The sequence below is a fragment of the Macrosteles quadrilineatus genome, unplaced genomic scaffold (assembly GCF_028750875.1).
Source record: "Macrosteles quadrilineatus isolate MER2022 unplaced genomic scaffold, UCM_ALF_1.0 Scaffold_2__2_contigs__length_208266976, whole genome shotgun sequence".
Classification (NCBI taxonomy): Eukaryota; Metazoa; Arthropoda; class Insecta; order Hemiptera; family Cicadellidae; genus Macrosteles; species Macrosteles quadrilineatus.
Window position 1 is genome coordinate 62,027,002 of NW_026542595.1, and position 18,237 is coordinate 62,045,238.

At 36.3% G+C, this 18,237-nt stretch overlaps 1 protein-coding gene across 1 annotated transcript in view; it reads left to right on the forward strand.

The window, feature by feature from the left end:
* The first annotated feature begins 275 nt into the window (after window positions 1-275).
* The window catches only part of LOC128987814 (thymidine phosphorylase-like), a 61,939-nt gene continuing 43,977 nt past the window's right edge, over window positions 276-18,237 (forward strand). The window contains exons 1-2 of the mRNA XM_054408842.1: window positions 276-810; window positions 2,572-2,694. Coding sequence (XP_054264817.1) covers window positions 777-810; window positions 2,572-2,694 — 157 coding nt within the window. The 5' untranslated portion in view covers window positions 276-776. The remainder of the gene's footprint in view (window positions 811-2,571; window positions 2,695-18,237) is intronic.

Genomic DNA, 18,237 nt, shown 5'->3' on the forward strand with positions numbered 1-18,237 from the left:
TGTTTCATTAGTCAGCGGCTAGTAGGGTACCGACCCGTCCACGCGTACACTGTACAGCAGTTTTGGCCGAGGTTGCAATCGCGACGGCGCGGCGCGGCGTCTCCTGCGTGGCATTGTCTGGTCACACACAAGGGTCACAAGCCGAGACAATGAGTCAAGATGATACTAGACCTAGAACTAAAATAGCCTCTGAGTGTGACTGTGACTTTCTGAAATAACTGCAGACTGCTGCTGCTCCAATGACAGTAACTAGCGCATGCGCAGTGCCAGTAGGACGGTATTTTCCTGCAATGAAAGGCTCGCATCTAGCCAGAAATTGAGAAACGAATTGGATTTTGGATTGCACTGCACAGAAAAATTGTCAACGTGAAGTGAAGCAGACGACAGATCAGACCGCCAGCTGTGGTGGTCGCCGGTATCGGTATCAGTGATCAGTGACAGTGATCAGTGTTGAATTGAATGAATGGTGGATGGTTTGTTTTCATGTTTTCATTATTATGGACTGACTATTGTACGTCAAGAGTACCCAAGAGGATTGTAGTTTGTTAATTTCTGACCTAATTACTTGAATGTTGAATGGCCCAATAAAATTTTATTTGATTTTGTTTAAGTTTTGTTGGCGTTGCTGTAACCGCAACGAGGTGTCGGTGCCTCTAGCTCTAGTTAAATAATTGAATACTAAACAAATAGATGTCCCTGTTCCTGTTGTAATAAACAAAAAATACATACTCTAATTGCTTGGGCCATCATATTTAGTTTAACATAACTTATACAAAATGCGAGAGATATCTAATGTGAAGTTTGATGAAGGTGAGATTGAATATTAATCTTGAGTTTTTAGCATTTAGTATCAAGGCCTAGTAGGGATGAGAATTGATAGCCCAAGATTACAATACATCATGTTCGATGGTTTTTACATTGATTGTAGGTTACCGATATTTCAAACAAACGATGTTTTGAGCCAACTATCAAAATATCGATGGCTTTTTTTCATAACTGAATTGTATTAGTTTTAATAAAATTGAAAGTTGGTCTTAAAAGGGAATTGAATTTTTGTATTTATTCCGATAAAAGTCTCCACAAATAAATTGCAAACTGGATAGTAGACTTAGACAAGAGGGGGGGGGGGGGGGTCGTGAGATAAGGCCTCCCAACGACAAAACCTTAAGAAATTTGATGTCACAACCTACCACCCCTCTCTCTGAGAGTGGAATGGGGAGAGGAGTCTCTTCAACTTAGGTACAACACGTAAGCTGGCACTTGGCCTAGCGTGGGCAGTGTAAGGCGGAAGGAGGGTGTAGGTAAGGAAAAGACCGGACTGCAAACATCTCCCCTGCCTCACGGGGTTGACTTCTCGTGTATCATGTACTTGACCGCCTTTACTTGAGTCGCGAGGACAGTTGATGCAACTGGGACGCATGACGGGACATAATGTTTTTGAACTAGTTGCAGTAGCGATCGGCTAAGTGCCAGGTCAGATGTCATGAGATGTAGCCTTGTCGCCCGCTGTTCATTCTCACTAAATTAGAAATAACCGTACTTACTCAAAAACTAATAATTTTATGAATAAATGCCAAGAACACTTTTATTTAGCATTTTCAATACCCTATCAAACGTTACCAAGTTCTACAAGATTGAATAAGAAATAGGTGAAATATTATGATTTTTAGTTGTAAAATGGGGTAGAATAAGGTAGAATTACAGCTATGTCAGGTTTGCCCCATTTTCCAACTAAAAATCATAATATTTTAGCTATTTCAATTTCTTATTTGATTTTTTTTTGCACTTGGTAATGTTTGATAGGGAATTTAAAATAACAAATAAAAGTTTTCTTGACATTTTTTATAAAATCAGCCATTTTTAATAATTTAAGTTAAAAAAAATTAAAATGGCCCCCATTTTTTATTTTAGAAGTTGAATCAAGATGCAATTTTTTCCAACATGGGTCTCTTCTATCTTAACATAATACATACCAAGTTTCATAAAGATCTAAAAGTAAAAAGTTTAAAAAAGTCTAAAAGTATAAAAATGTTTATGTTAAAAATACAAAATGGCAGATATCTGGTTAACAAAGCGATTTGGAACAAATTTTATTCATGATTTTCTCTTGGTTTTGACCCAAGGAATCACCATGTAAATCATCCTGTATATTGCAAAGGGGTGCTACTATTAGTTGTCCCTAGGACGCTAACAGGGTCAAAAATGGGCCTGTGCCTAAACCTTAAAATCTGAAGGTTTGATTCCAAGCAAGATCGTAACCATACTTCATGCCATTTTTCATTAGCCCAACATTGAATGTTGATATGTTGACGCTTTAAATCGAATAGGCTACTTGATTCCTCCCTTGATGGGCCCACAGATAGTGCGGTTAATTAGATGCATGATAAGAATGTAGTATGAAGTATGACTCTTAAAAACATTTAAACGTTCAAACATTCTTTAAAGTGATCTCAATAACTTACATCCCAGCAAATAACTGTAAGTAATAAGTCAAATTAGTAACTATTAATTGGATGCTACATCGTGGCCATAGTTTTAGAACAAAGAATCTAAGTAATGTGTGTATTTCAGGGTTTCAGATGAATACTGCACATATTTTGAAGAAGAAACGAGATGGTGGGGAGTTTACCAAAGAAGAAATAGAATACTTTGTCAGCAGTTTAGTGAACGGAAGTATCTCTGAATCACAAATTGGTAAATCATTTATGATAATAATATATACTTTCACCCCCTATACATTGAACCACGCCCCGCTCTTACACCCAAGCGAACAAAATTGGAAGCGTGTTCCCATGTGCAGAGACGAGGAGCAGCTCACAGCCCTTCCTAACAAACCGTGGAGGAAAGGTTCAAGAACATCTCACCCTTTGAGAGGAACAAGCTGTAATTTAAACATTTCAAAACAATAGAAAATACAGCATGCAATACCAAAATCCTATAAATTTACTTTCAGTTCCAAACTGACTTCTCAATTTCATTCAAAATAAAGTTACTAAAAGGTTGGCAATAACAAACAGTCTTAATTTAAATACATTTTCAACTTTTTAAAATTAACCTTTTAGGGGCCCCATAAATTAATTAATAAACAAATAATTAAATGCTGTGCTTAAAATTATATAACTGTGAATAAACACAATGAAACAGCGCAAAGAGGGAGCCAGAATCCTCTGGTGGTTTGTTCTTGAACAAATGTGCATCAGACGGAACTACTTTATTAATAGCTCCCAAACAATATAAATCTCCATGAATGCCCACTTAGGGGCAAGCTACCATACTGAAGGTTCCCTAAGACACGCGTCGACCTTCATGATGCTGTTTGTAATGCACACAGCTGCCACCTGTGTATAGATGTTTTGTTACATTTAGTCAGGGGTGCCCACATGGGGGGACTGTGACGTAGACCGTGTCATTGAAATTCTTGGGGGGAGGGGGGGGTTGCAAAAAATTCAGGGTGGCTAAATTTGATTGCAACAGTGTTCAACGTGACGACAATCAAAAATATATTACAAAGTCACCAGATAGAAATATGATTAATTAATGATAATAGTTATATTATTGAATTCAATTAGTTAAAATAGCTATGTTAAGGATTTGTGTAGGAAGTTATTATTCAATATTAGCAAGACGTAAGTTCTAGGTAGGGCACGGAATGGCTCAACTGCTGAGATAGATAAAGATAATAACGCGTGGCACTGGCACAAGCTACACCGCAACTCAGCACAGAACGCTGTGTTAACATAAAGCTCGTTAAAATACAATCAAGTAGGATAGGCTATAATACTTTACACTATTGTGTAGATACTCGATTACCTGAGTTAATAGGGGGTAATGAAAAATACGGTTAATCCAATATAGTATAAAAACAGATGACAAACCCATTAAAACAGCAGATGACAGCCATTAACGTCACAATTTGCATTTTTTCAACGAAATTCAACATTGCACAATCATTATTATTTGTGTAATAATGACATTTAAAATCATTTATCTTGGTTGAGTTGTACAAACGGCAACTTTTAAAATTATAGCTCAAGCTCAACTAATAACTAGCCAAACACTGCATTGCTATAAATAACGTAAATATTAAACCTTAGAAAGTTTTGTAAGCTACTGCTCATGATAGACAGATAGGCTACAGGTAGGTGCTGTATCACAACATAGGAATTGATAGATAAGTTTTACAAAAGTTTAAAGTTATGATTTATAGACAATAAAAACACTCTTAAAAAGAATGTAATGAGAAAAATCTTGTTATTATTTTTCATTGTCCTTCTGTTCTTTCTTAGGTTTCTCTTCAATTCATACACAAATTCAACAAGTCGCCATATTTACCATTGCCCAATCACTGTCTACTAAAGTTACCATGGTTACCACTCAATCACAGTTTACTAAGCATTATATTATATCCTCATCATTCCCCAGCTGTTGTATCTGAAATCGGTTGTAGCCCACAGCAGACAGAAGTGTAAAACGGAGCAGGCGATTGTTGGCGCAAGCGTTATGGTTGAAGTAATTTTTTTCCATTTAATTTTCACCAAAGGAGTTGTGATGTTTCCAAAACGATTATTTGGGAGAGGGGTCGTTATATCAAGAGAAAGACGCTGACAATTCGTTAAGCAGAGGTTACGAACGCTATATTCTGGCAATAATAAATTCCTTAAATTGAGGTGACTTATAAAACTCTAATTTTATTTTGTAAATATGTGGTTTCCCTGGACACTAAATTAAAATACCTAGCTCAATAAAATAAAAGGGCAAACTGAATTATTAAACTCAACACTTTTAATTGAACCAACTAAAAAAGACATAGATTAAAACTATTATTGTTTTTAACAACACATTTAACAATTTAACCATCTGGTATTCATCATTGAAGTATAACATTAAAAACAGACATGTGGCAAATATTAAATTGCACTCAACACCCCTCCTCAATTTAATAATTTTACATTTGACACAATTAACAAACAAACAATCCTAACATCTTTCTCAAATTGCCAAACCGAGGCGCAGGCAGACTTTTTGTAAAAATGTCTGCAATCTGATTTTCCGAACATATATATTCTGCAGACATGATTCTCCGCTGGTGAAGTTCCCGCACAAAATTGTATTTAACATTCACATGTCTCAATCGGCGATGCTCCCACTTCTGTAGAAGTCGTATGCAAGATTGATTATCTTCCAGGATGCGGATTGGTAACTTAAGCAAAATTTGAAAATCTTCTATCAGATACTTCATCCAGAGTAATTCGGCTGCTGCTGTTGCCAAAGCTACATATTCCGCCTCTGTAGATGATAACGCAACACTAGATTGCTTCTTTGTTGCCCAACTTACAGTACTTCCAAACACTTGTATGAGATAACCTGAGGTCGATCTTGAATCTCCACTTTTATTCCAGTTTGCATCAGCGTAAGCCAGAATAATGTCATCTTGTTTGCTCTTTCGATAACATAATTTTAAGTCGATTGTTCCTTTTATATATCTTAGGACTCTCTTCAAACATTTCCAGAGTTCTTCTGTTGGGTCACTTTGATGCCTGCTTAGGAAATTTACTACAGCACTCAAATCTGGCCTTGTACCTAGCATTGCATACATTAAGCATCCGATTACTTCTCTGCACGGCTTATCAGTCCTTTTTCCGCCTTTGATTTCTAGTTTTACTTCCATTGGCGTTTTGACTGGGCAACAATCTTGCATGTTAAATCGTTTAAGAAGACTCTTTAGGTAGGCAGTCTGACTTAAGTACATTTCCCCCTCACTCCTGGAGATTTCGATTCCCAAAAATGTTTTTGGTTCTCCCAATTCCTTGATTTTAAACTTCTCATTCAACTTTACTTTAATTTCCTTGATTTTCTCCCTATTATTTCCTGCCATGAGAATATCATCAACATAGAGCACAAGATACACGACAATATCATTTTGTATCATAACGTAAAGACATTTGTCGGATTCTGATTGGGTGAAACCAACTGAAATGAGAAATGAATGAATAGCTTGATTCCATGCTAATGGTGCCTGTTTCAAGCCATATAGCGCCTTTTGCAATTTGCAAACGGAGCCGAGTGTTCCTTCAACTCCTTCAGGAATGGACATATATATTTCCTCCTTCAGTTCACCATGAAGAAAAGCATTGTTGACGTCTAATTGTTCAAGAATTAATCCACGTTCGTTTGCTACAGCCAGCAACACCCTAACTGTTGCAAGACGAACCACTGGAGCATATGTTTCTAAATAGTCAAAACCCTTTCTCTGTGAACATCCTTTGATAACAAGTCTTGCCTTGTATCGTTCAATATTTCCGTCCATGTCTTTCTTCAATTTGAAAACCCATTTACTGGAGATAGCTTTCCTTCCAGGTGGTAGTTCAGTGTAAGTCCAAGTTTTGTTTTCCTTTATAGAGTTAAGTTCTTCCTTAACAGCTTGATACCAATGATCCTTATCATCACGTGCTGCAATATCCTTGTAACTTTGCGGTACATCATCGACAAAAGATTCAGCATTCAGAGCAAGAACTGCATAATCCTGTAAGTATCCTGGCACATTTCTCTTTCTGGTAGAGTGTCTTATTGTTTCTTCTTCACTTACATGATCTTCAATTTCTTCTTCCTCTTCTTCAAGATCTGGTATAGAAATTCTTTGATTTTCATCAGACAATGATCTGGGTTCTTCTTTGTTCTTGTCTTCCTTTTTATTCGATCTGGATTCATGTACATGATCGGGAATCCAGTCTTCAATTGGTGTGCTCTCAAAGTTAAATTTTTCCTCATAAAACACAACATTTCTTCCAGTGATTATTTTTCCTTCTTCAGGACACCACAGTCGATAACCATTAGGACAATATCCAGTAAAGTAACACTTCAAGCACTTGCTGTCAAATTTACTCGATATTAATTCCTTAGGTAACAGCAAATATGCTGCACAGCCAAAAACTCTTAACTTAATAAGATTAGGCTTCTCATTGTACCATAAAGCAGCAGGGATCTTTCCTCCTAAAGCTGATGTCGGACTTCGGTTGATTAGATATACGGCAGTTCGAACAGCTTCTGACCAAAATGTCTTACCTAATTCACAATTAAGTATTAAACAACGAGCTCTTTCAACAATAGTCCTGTTCATTCGTTCTGAGACACCGTTCTGTTGAGGAGTATATCTGATTGTGAACTCATACTGAATTCCTTGCTCCTCAAAAAACTGCTTCAACTCATTTGACATGTATTCACGACCATTGTCACAACGAAATCTGCTAATCTTTAGATTGAAATGAGATGTAGCCAAAGCATGATACATCTTGACGTATCGTGTGACTTCCGCCTTCGATTCTAGAGCATAGGCCACCGTGAAATGAGTAAAGTCGTCAATAAAAGTGATGATATATTTCTTACCGTCAAATGAAACTGGTGAGATTGGACCACACAAATCACTGTGAATCAACTCAAGAGGTCTGGTGGCACGTCTCCTGTTCTGATTGTAAGGAAATTGTGATTGTTTCCCTTCAACACACTTTGAACACTTTTCTAAGGGTAATGTTGAAGTATTCAACTCCATCCCATCTACCTGCGACCTGAGACTTTTAATACAACCATAGCTCAAATGACCAAGCCTGTCATGCCACAGTTTCATTTCTGTTTCAGTTGAAGAAGCTGACAAAGCTTTTTGTTGCAGAAAATTTAACATATATAACTGAGAATTGTTTCTTTTTGCAACCGCAACAGTTTGATTATCTTTCTTAATCAAGCCACATGAATTTTGAAAGATAACACAAAAACCATTCATTTCCAATTTTCTTACTGAAAGTAAATTGTAACTAATTCCAGGTACAGATAAAACATCTTTGATTGTTATTTTAATTTCCTTCCCTTCCACAACACTAGTGACATACAATTCCCCTTTACATTTTGCTTCAAGATAAGTTCCAGACTTGGCTACTTTGATTTTAATAGGCTGTTCTAATTTCTTAAAGTTAGAGAGACATACCTCATTACTGTTAACCAGATGTTCTGTTGCTCCAGAGTCTAATATCCAATTTATGGTATCTGCTGAACAGTCTTCACTTGATGCTCCAAAACAAAATGCGGCATCTTCCTGTTTGGTGTCGACCACGTTCGCAGAATTATTTTTCTTTGATGGGTTCTGTGGTAATTTGACTCTGCAGTTAGCTCGTTTGTGTCCAAGCTTTCCGCACCTGTGACAAGTGAAATTGAACGAGTTGCCAGAAGTTCCTTGATTTCCTGGAAAATTTTTCTTTTTCCCTGGTTGAGACTGGAAGGCAGTAGGAGGTGATGTACAATCAAATTCAATTTTTCCAACGCCCCTCCTCTTTGTCTCCTCTTCCAGCAGTCTGACCTTCACAAAGCTTAGAGATAAGTCCTTCATTGATAGAGTCTCTATGGCCGTGACAACGACGTCATATTCTTTGGGCATGGTCAGTAGTAGATGACAAACAATGTCAGATTCCTCGACAGTTGCTCCTGTAGAACGTAACTCTCTTATGACTTTGTCAAATTTCAGAAAGTGACGATTTAAAACATCATTCTTCGCATCAAACTTCATTGTTAGTAACTGCTTCCTTAGTAGAAGTTGGCTAGCTATTCCTTTCCTTTCAAATGTGTTGCAGAGAGATTGCCATAGTTCAAAAGCAGTTGCCTTGTCTTTTGCATATTCCAAATGGCTGTCGGCAATACGCTGTATAATCTGCGACTTGCACTTTCGATCTTGTTTCGCTAATTCCAACAACCTTGCTTCCTTCCTCTCTCGTTGTTCATCTGTGTCTTTATCCAGAAATTCAACTTTGGTAACATAAGATTCCTTTACAAAAGATAATAATTCTAACTCCTCCAGCAGAGTTTCAATTCTAAATTTCCAATTGCTGAAATTGGTTCCATCCAACAATGGTATTCGATACTTTTCATGTTCAGTTTGCCATATTAATTCAATTTTATTAGCCAGGTAAAAAAAAATATTAACAAATTCCGTATTTAAACAGCCCTGGGCCAATAACCTGTAAATATGTGGTTTCCCTGGACACTAAATTAAAATACCTAGCTCAATAAAATAAAAGGGCAAACTGAATTATTAAACTCAACACTTTTAATTGAACCAACTAAAAAAGACATAGATTAAAACTATTATTGTTTTTAACAACACATTTAACAATTTAACCATCTGGTATTCATCATTGAAGTATAACATTAAAAACAGACATGTGGCAAATATTAAATTGCACTCAACATATTTATATAGAAAGATAAGTTTTCCAGTCCTGTACAACACTGATTCACGGTCTTTTGCCGGTAATAAAAATTCAAGTACAACTTGATACACACAGAATCTCTGTTTCCCGACCTAGATGTTGGTTAGTTATTTAATTTAATTTACAGTTACATATTAGTACCCGTGATAAATCAAACCCGTTATGTAAGCCACACGGTTATTAATCTCACTTGGTTTTGGATTTGCTTACAAACGTGATAGGAAATAGTTAGGGCCTACACAATATTCGTAAGCAACATTTATGTAAACATATCAGTGACAGATAGAAAGAGGAATCTTTATCCAAACAGCTGTTCATAATTTCGACGTATTCTCTTAACAGATTATTAGTATTTCATAAATCATGTATGTAGTAAACTGTTTATGGGTCATATTAATTAATTAAAACAAGTGTGTAATTAGTAACACAAGTTTATTAATAAAACCACATTGTAATCACAACAGATACACAGGGTCACATGTTGAGGAGTTGACGGAAGAGTGTGTAGTTGGAATGAAACTAGAGGGTGGAACGGAAGGGGAATGGAGATACATAGAGGAATGGAAACATAGAATATATAATTATACAATACTGTATCAACATCTCCCTTATCAACAAATAACAAATTTTTTACTTTTACTGTTAAGAATATGTGAAAGAACTAAACAAACATTTTCAGCCTACTCATATCTAGTTAGGTTACAATGAAGTACTAGTTAGCATCAAATGTAAGTCTCCTAGGATTTCTGATTGTTCTACCTCTTTTAGTCACATAACCCTCCATGTTTTGGATAACATTATTTTCGTCATGACCACTGGGAGTGGGAGGAATCAAAGGACTGGGCTGAATTAGACATTTTTGTTGGTTGGGAGTGGGACTCTGGTTTTTATGATTAGGATCCTTAGAATTGGTGCTAGGAAGAGATGGATTTACATTTTCATCGGGATTGTCAGTTGGAGATAAAATAAAAAACTTTCTGTTGCGATTATACAATCTACCATTATCATCCTTTACCACATAAGAACGGGGTGCATTTCCTAAAGCTGTTATCTTACCAGGGGACCAAGGACCATCTAGGTTCTTTTTAAAAAGAACTTTGTCATTTACATTCAACTCTGATAAAGGTTTAACATGTTTGTCATAATATTTTTGTACAGACTGTTTTCTTTTATTTACAAGATTGGGGTTTGGTTTTGTGACCTTTGGCTCTAGGAACTTTGCTGAACATGGTAATAATGAATTTAAGTTTCTCGAAAACAATAATTGTGCGGGTGAAGGTAAATTACCTTTAGGAGTGTTCCTGTAATTGAGTAAACCAATGTAGGGGTCTGTGTTTGAATGTTCACATTTTTTCAGTATACCTTTGGCTATTTTTACTCCTGACTCAATCTGTCCGTTGGACTGGGAGTGCTTTGGTGACGATAAGACATGACTAAATTCATAGCTATTTACAAATATTTTAAACTCATGACTAGTGAACTGAGTACCTGGATCAGTTACTAGTATTTGGGGAATTCCATGTCTTGCAAACATTGACTTTAATTTGTTAATAACACCTTTTGAGCTAATATCATTTAGAGACACTAATTCAATGTATTTAGAGTAATAATCCATTACCAAACTAAGTACAACTAGGTACAACTAAGTAGTGCACAGATTTTAATTCAAAGAGGTCTGCTGAAACTTTAGACCATGGCAGGGATGGTATTTCATGAAACATGATTGGTTCTTTACAGTTATTGGGGGAATGTAAAGCACATGTCATACAATTATTTACAAACTCCTGTATGTCTGACTTTATACTAGGCCAATACAAAATATTTTTTGCTCTCTTTTCACATGTACTTACACCAACATGACCTTCGTGCAGTTTTGTTAACATATCTTTTTGCAAACTGCGAGGAACTATTAATCTATCATTTTTAAACACAAGTTTGTCAATTACATGGAGACTATCCCTCAAGTTCCAAAACGGTTTTACAGAATTGTCAAGATTATTTTTGTTTTCAGGCCACCCAGATTTAACAAATTCTCTTACTTGAACTAAAGTACTGTCCTCATCTGTCTTAGAAACAAACAAGCTAAATTTTTCTCGAGAAATAGGTAAACTATTTTTGAACAAATTAACTTGGCATATTATATCATCATCTGTATGATCAATTTCCTCTTTAGTTTGAAAGGGTAAGGATGACCTTGATAAGGTGTCTGCAATATACAGAAGTTTACCAGGCTTATAGATCACGTCAAGATCATATCTTTGCACTTTTAACAACATAGTTTGCAGTCTCAAAGGGGCTTGTGACAAAGGCTTTTTGAATAAGCTAACTAGGGGCTTATGGTCTGTCTCTACAGTTATTTTCTTAGAAAATATGTACTGATGAAATCTAGTACAACCAAATGCTATGGCTAGCATTTCTTTCTCAATTTGACTATAATTTACCTGGCTCGGAGTCAATGACCTTGAAGCATAGGCCACTGGGTTACTATCACACAATAACACCGCTCCTAGACCTGTTGAGCTACTATCAACAGACAATGTCACCGCTTTTTTAGGATCAAAATAACACAAGACTGGGGGGTCTGACCAAAATCCCTTTTAATTTCCGGAACGCGATATCTTGTGGCTGATCCCAACGAAAAACAACATCCTTTCGTAACAACTCTCTTAAAGGTGTTGTTATTGTTGAATAGTTAGGGATGAATTTAGATAGATAATTAGTCACGCCAAGAAACCTTTCCAGCTCTTTGCGATCAGCTGGGACCTGCATATGCTGTATCGCAAGAACCTTCGAGGAGTCTGGAGAAACGCCACACTCTGAGTACTCAAACCCGACAAATTTAACTTTAGGCACACGGAACTTGCATTTGGACATGTTAAACTTGATGCCGTTAGCCTTTGCGATTTCTAAGACTTTACGAAGTCGCTCGTCGTGAGATTTTTGATCAGCCGCACTAATACAAATATCATCAAAATAGCACACTACGCCCTCAATATTACCAAATAACTCTGTCATTTTAGATTGAAAATAGTCAGGGGCACAACTGATTCCATAGGGCATACGTAGAAATCTGTATCTTGCAAATGGTGTATTAAAGGTACATAACCTACTTGAATTTTCATCAAGCTTAAACATCCAAAAGGCAGAACTAGCGTCAAGAACAGAATATATTTTAGAATTTGTTAGCTTACTACTAATCTCTTCTGCATTGGGAATTTGACAATGGGGACGCTTTAAATACTTATTTAGATTTCTGGGGTCTAGTACAACTCTAAGACCAGAGCCTTTTTTATTAATTAAAACCATACCATGTACCCATTCAGTAGGTTCGTCTATTTTAACTATTATGCCCAATTTCTCCATTCTGTTTAGCTCATTTTTTAAAGGCTCCAACAAAGCAAAAGGGACTCTTCTTGGAGGCTCAACTTTAGCCTCATAATTACTACACAATTCTAATTTAATCTCACCAGGGATTGTACCTAAGTTACCATCAAACATGGTTTGATAATCTTTGAAAACAAAGTCATCAGCGTTTTCAACTGATACAGAATTCACTGTTCTACTTATGAGACCTAAGCTACAGCAGGTTTCTAGGCCTAACAATGGTGTACATTTTATATCTACTATTACAAAAGAGATTAAGTGTGTTTTGTTCTTAACCTTGCAAATTATATCAACTTTACCAATGACATTTACTTGTTGACCCGTGAAAGATGAAACAGTAACGTTACATTTGTAGATTATGTTCTGATCTAGACCTAACTCTTTGAAAAGTGAAAACGAAATTAGGTTAGTTTGAGCTCCACTGTCAAGTTTAAATTTGACAACTTTACTGTTAATTCCTACGTTTTCAAACCAATCAGCAGAAGTTTGAGTATGATTCACACATTCAATAGTGAAATTCTCAAGGTGTAGGTTATTTTCATCTAGGTTTTCACTAGGTTGAGTCTCATTTAGTTCATCAAAATTTACTTCATTTACTTTTTTGAAGGACTTTGTAGGCCTATTTTGGCTATTGATTTGATTATTAGTTGGTTTTGACTTAGATTGACAGTAATTTGCAAAATGGTCCTTATGCTTACAAGAAAAACATTCAATACCATACGCGGGACATTGATTCACTAAATGATTTCTACCACAATTTCTACAACTATTAATGAATTTCTTATGATTAGGCCTAAACTTAGACTGGCTATTTGACTGATGAGCGCTGGGTGTCACTTTAGGCTTGGCGAATTTGCTTGAGGCACTAACTTGGGCAATTTGGGCTCCTTCTATTTCTTTAATTTGAATTGACGACAGTTCAGCGGCTTTGCATATGGCAACAGCTTTGTTTAGGGTGAGGTCCGATTCCCGTAAAAGTCTTTCCTTCATATGCTGATTTTCGAGGCCACATATCATTACATCACGCACTAGGTCTTCGCGAAGTTCTTTGAATTCACAGTTTAAGCTTTTATTAACCAAATCTGTGAAGAACGAGTCAAAACTTTCACCGGGATTTTGCTTTCTGGTGAGGAATTTGTGTATTTCTACAGTCAAGTTCTTCTTTGGGGAAAAGTAGGCCTGGAACTTATCTACCACAGTGTTGTAGTTGGTTAATGAATTAGAGTCTAGATTAAAGGAATTGAAAATTTCGAAACACTTTGCACCTAAATTATGCAAAAGGATTGCAATTTTCCGTTCATCTTCCTCTTTATCAAGGTTTGAGGCAGTTAGGAATATCTTGAAACGTTGATACCAAAACGTCCAATTCTGGGCTAGGTTTCCTTCTAAACTTATGGGGCCTATATTTGAATCGATACTGGCATTTGTATTTGGGCTAGATGATGAGGAAGCCATTTTACTACGGTAATTTGACAGTTCTTACTGAAATTTATTCTTCAATGAAGATTATCCACACTGAGTAATAGGTTATGCTAGGTACTTACGGCAATTCTCGCGTAACCTAACCTAAAACTAATCCACTTTAATCTGCTGACTAGCACTGAATTTACTGTTCACACAAGTGAAAACTAACAACATAACCTGACGCCATGTTTATGGGTCATATTAATTAATTAAAACAAGTGTGTAATTAGTAACACAAGTTTATTAATAAAACCACATTGTAATCACAACAGATACACAGGGTCACATGTTGAGGAGTTGACGGAAGAGTGTGTAGTTGGAATGAAACTAGAGGGTGGAACGGAAGGGGAATGGAGATACATAGAGGAATGGAAACATAGAATATATAATTATACAATACTGTATCAACATAAACATTGAGCAACAAACTTGAAAACAATCGCATATAATTGGGTTTTTGATCGCCCGTTATGTTATTTCCAAAATAGTGAGGCCATATTTTAACGGCTAAAGACACGCTCGCCAATCCTGTGAATACAATTAAACTATTAGAATCATAATCGGGACTCTAGTTTTCTTAAGAGAAGGCTGCGTAAAATGCCTTCTGGGTCTTGACAGACAGGCATAAATTATTGAGATAAGACATGTTTCAACTTCTTTAATGTATAAAACGTAAAAATAACCTAAAATATGTATAATTCTGAGCAATGTACAGACAAAACTCTAACTTTATTTATATAGATTACCTGGGTTTTAATTTTCAATATCTAAAAGAATTTATAAATCTACAAATTTTTTTTACAAATAATGCTGGGCGGGGGGGGGGGGGGAATAATATGTTTCACATTTGTTGTTCACCTCATTTATAATTAAAATATGTTTTTTATGGGGTCCTGATGGTGGGGGGGGGGGCTGGTGCTCAAATGGGGAGGGGGGTGCTTCATGAGTCTAGGGGGGGGGGGGGGATGGGCACCCCTGATTTAGTTAAGTTCAAATATTTTTTAAAGTTAAAAGATTTAGTTTTTTGTTAAGATCAAAACCGTTCCCTAAAAACAACAATGCTTCTGTTTCAAGACTGTAAATAAAACATATGTTTTATTTAGGATATTATATTATTATGATCAGATGAAAACAAATATTGTTATTAGTGTTAGAGACTTCTTACAAAAGACATGTTCAAATAAAATTTTATCAATTTAGTTCATTCCAATTATTATTTCACGAAAACTATAGACAGTCGTGATACATGGCGCAGTCTGATGTAAACCTACAGATCCAACAGGAAATTGAAGAGAACAGACTTCAAAGAAATCAAATCCATGTCAAGCCTCCAGACAATTTTTCCTTCAACCCCTATGATTGGAGTGCGTGGAAGAAACGCTTTGAAAGGTACAGGTCAGTCAGCGATCTACATAAAGCACCTGGGAAAAGGCAAGTTGACATTCTTTGCTACTGTATGGGGGATAAGGCTGAGGAAATATTTGATTCCTTTAATCTAAGCCCTGATGAGTTGGAAAATTATGAATTGATTATCCCTCCAAGTGTCCATAGTTTAGGCCTTAATGTCCACCTATTTTTGGCGCATTTGCAAGGTTTTATTAAAACGGATCTGAGAAGCTTAAAACAATGTTAATTCTAATGTTCTATATACCATTTTGTTTGGAAAATCATGGGCTTCAATATTATATATAAAACATAAGGAACATTTTTTCAAAAAAAAATTTTTTTAGGTAAAAAAAATATAATTTCGAAAATTTTCAAAAAAAAAATAAGTTCGCGCCTAATGAAATTGTATAAATTATAGGCCTATAAATATTTGAAAATAGCCACTTTGTTCTAAATTTTATGAGGATTACAAATATATAATAATATAAGGAAGTATATTTGCAAATAAATAAGTTATGGGCAAAAAACTGATTTCAGTACATAGAGTTTAGCTAAGAATGCATAGCCTAACCATAGCTAGGAATCTGGCTGATAATTTACATCAATATCACTACCTACTTCTTCAGGATCATCAACCAGCACTTCAAAACCACTTAAATCTTCTTATAATGCACCACGTATATCACTACTTTTGATTTTTAACACTAAAACAATGATAAACGTAATAAAACACATCAGTCATCGGTCCGGGGGAACCTAGCTGTTTACAAATACACGCACGTCAGCTGTCTGCTACAATATTTTCAGAACTAAAATGAATAGCGCTTAGAGACAGACATCTGGAGACAGCTTAGAATGTAACGGAAAGAACGATACCTAACTCGATCCAGTTCAATCCGATTCAGTCAGTTATAGAGCCTTCGCCGTAAACGATGTCTGCTTGTCGAAAAATCGGCAAGTAACACTATACAAAGTGTGGTGCTTGCCGAATTTTCGTCAAGTAACACTGGGAGGGCTAAGGGAAAATTTGAAAACCATTTTGTTCCCAAAACAAATATAATTTATCAGCGTGCTAAATTTCTTAGACGAAAACAGGGATCCTCAGAGTCTGCTGAAAATTTCATCACAGACTTACATACTCTTGCAAAACCATGCAACTGGGGAGATTTAAGGGATGAAATGATTCTCATGCAACTTATCGTTGGAATGAATGATCAAAACCTTAGTGATCGCTTACAGTTACAAAGCTCACTAAAATTAGAAACTGCAGTTGATGCTCTTCGCAGTTCAGAGGCATTAGTTAGGCAAAAACTTGACCTAGCTGATCCCTCCGTTGATCGGGTAAAATTTACCACTCCTAAAAAGTCTTTTTGTAAGAAAACAGTTTCTAATAACCATGGAAAATACAATCCAGAAAACCTATGTAAATGGTGTGGGAATACTCCATCCCATCGCCGAGGCTTGTGTCCTGCCAAAAATGTTCGGTGTAACAACTGTAAAGCAAACGGTCACTTTGCTAAAGTTTGTTCTAAGAAAAGGTTAATGAAGTCAGTAGTGAACCACAGTTTGTTAATCAATATTGTACAAATTCATCAAATTCTGAAGAATTCATAGGTAAAATTACTGAAAACAGTGCTCTAAACCCTGAATCTTGGGAAATTGACCTCAGGTTTAATGATTCTGACATTATTAAGTTTAAAATCGATACTGGAGCAGACGTTTCAGTTTTGCCAGCTAATATAAAGCTAAACAAAAAAGTTCCATTACAACATACGTGTAAAAGACTTTCAGGACCGGATGGGACTCAGTTAGCTGTACGAGGGATGGTAAATGTAAAGTTAGACTATAAGAACAAATCTTGTTTTGAGCATTTTTATGTAGCAGAAAAATGTAAAACACCACTCCTAGGTAAACCAGCCATTGAAAAACTAAACCTTCTACAAGTTGTCCGAAGTGTGTCTTCAACTTCGACGAACTGGTACGAAAAATATCCATCTCTTTTCAGTGGTTTAGGTAAAATGAACGGAGCTTATGAAATTGAGCTAAAAATGGGAGCAAAGCCATTCTCAATTACAGTGCCTCGACGAATACCTCTACCATTATGGTCAAAAACCAAGGAAGAGATTCAAAGAATGGTAAATATGGAGGTCATAACTCCAGTAGACCATGCTACACCTTGGTGTTCTCCGATGGTCGTCGTACCAAAGAAAGACAGCGGTAACGTCCGGATATGTGTTGATCTTTCGAAACTAAACCAAAGTGTTCGGCGCCAGTTACATCCAATTCCAGGGATAGAATACACAATAGCACAGATCAAAGGAGCTACTGTGTTCTCTAAACTAGACGCCAATCACGGGTTTTGGCAAATACCTTTGGAAGAAAAATCACAAGATCTCACCACTTTTTTGACACCTTGGGGACGATTTAAGTTCAAGGTCCTCCCCTTTGGCATTACATCAGCTCCGGAGTATTTCCAGAAATGCATCCATGCTGCTCTTGGTGATCAAAGAAATGTAAAAGCTTACATTGATGATATCCTAATATGGGGAAGCACACAAGCCGAGCATGACAAGGTTTTGGTGGAGGTTCTGGAAAAGCTTCAAAAGGAAGGCATTACCTTGAATAAAGAGAAAACAGTCTTTTCAAAGCCAAAAATTAAGTTCCTTGGCTTTGAACTGAGTGCTGATGGCATTTCTCTTGATCAGGAGAGAGTTAAGGCTATTTCTGAGATGGAGCCTCCAACTGATGTGAA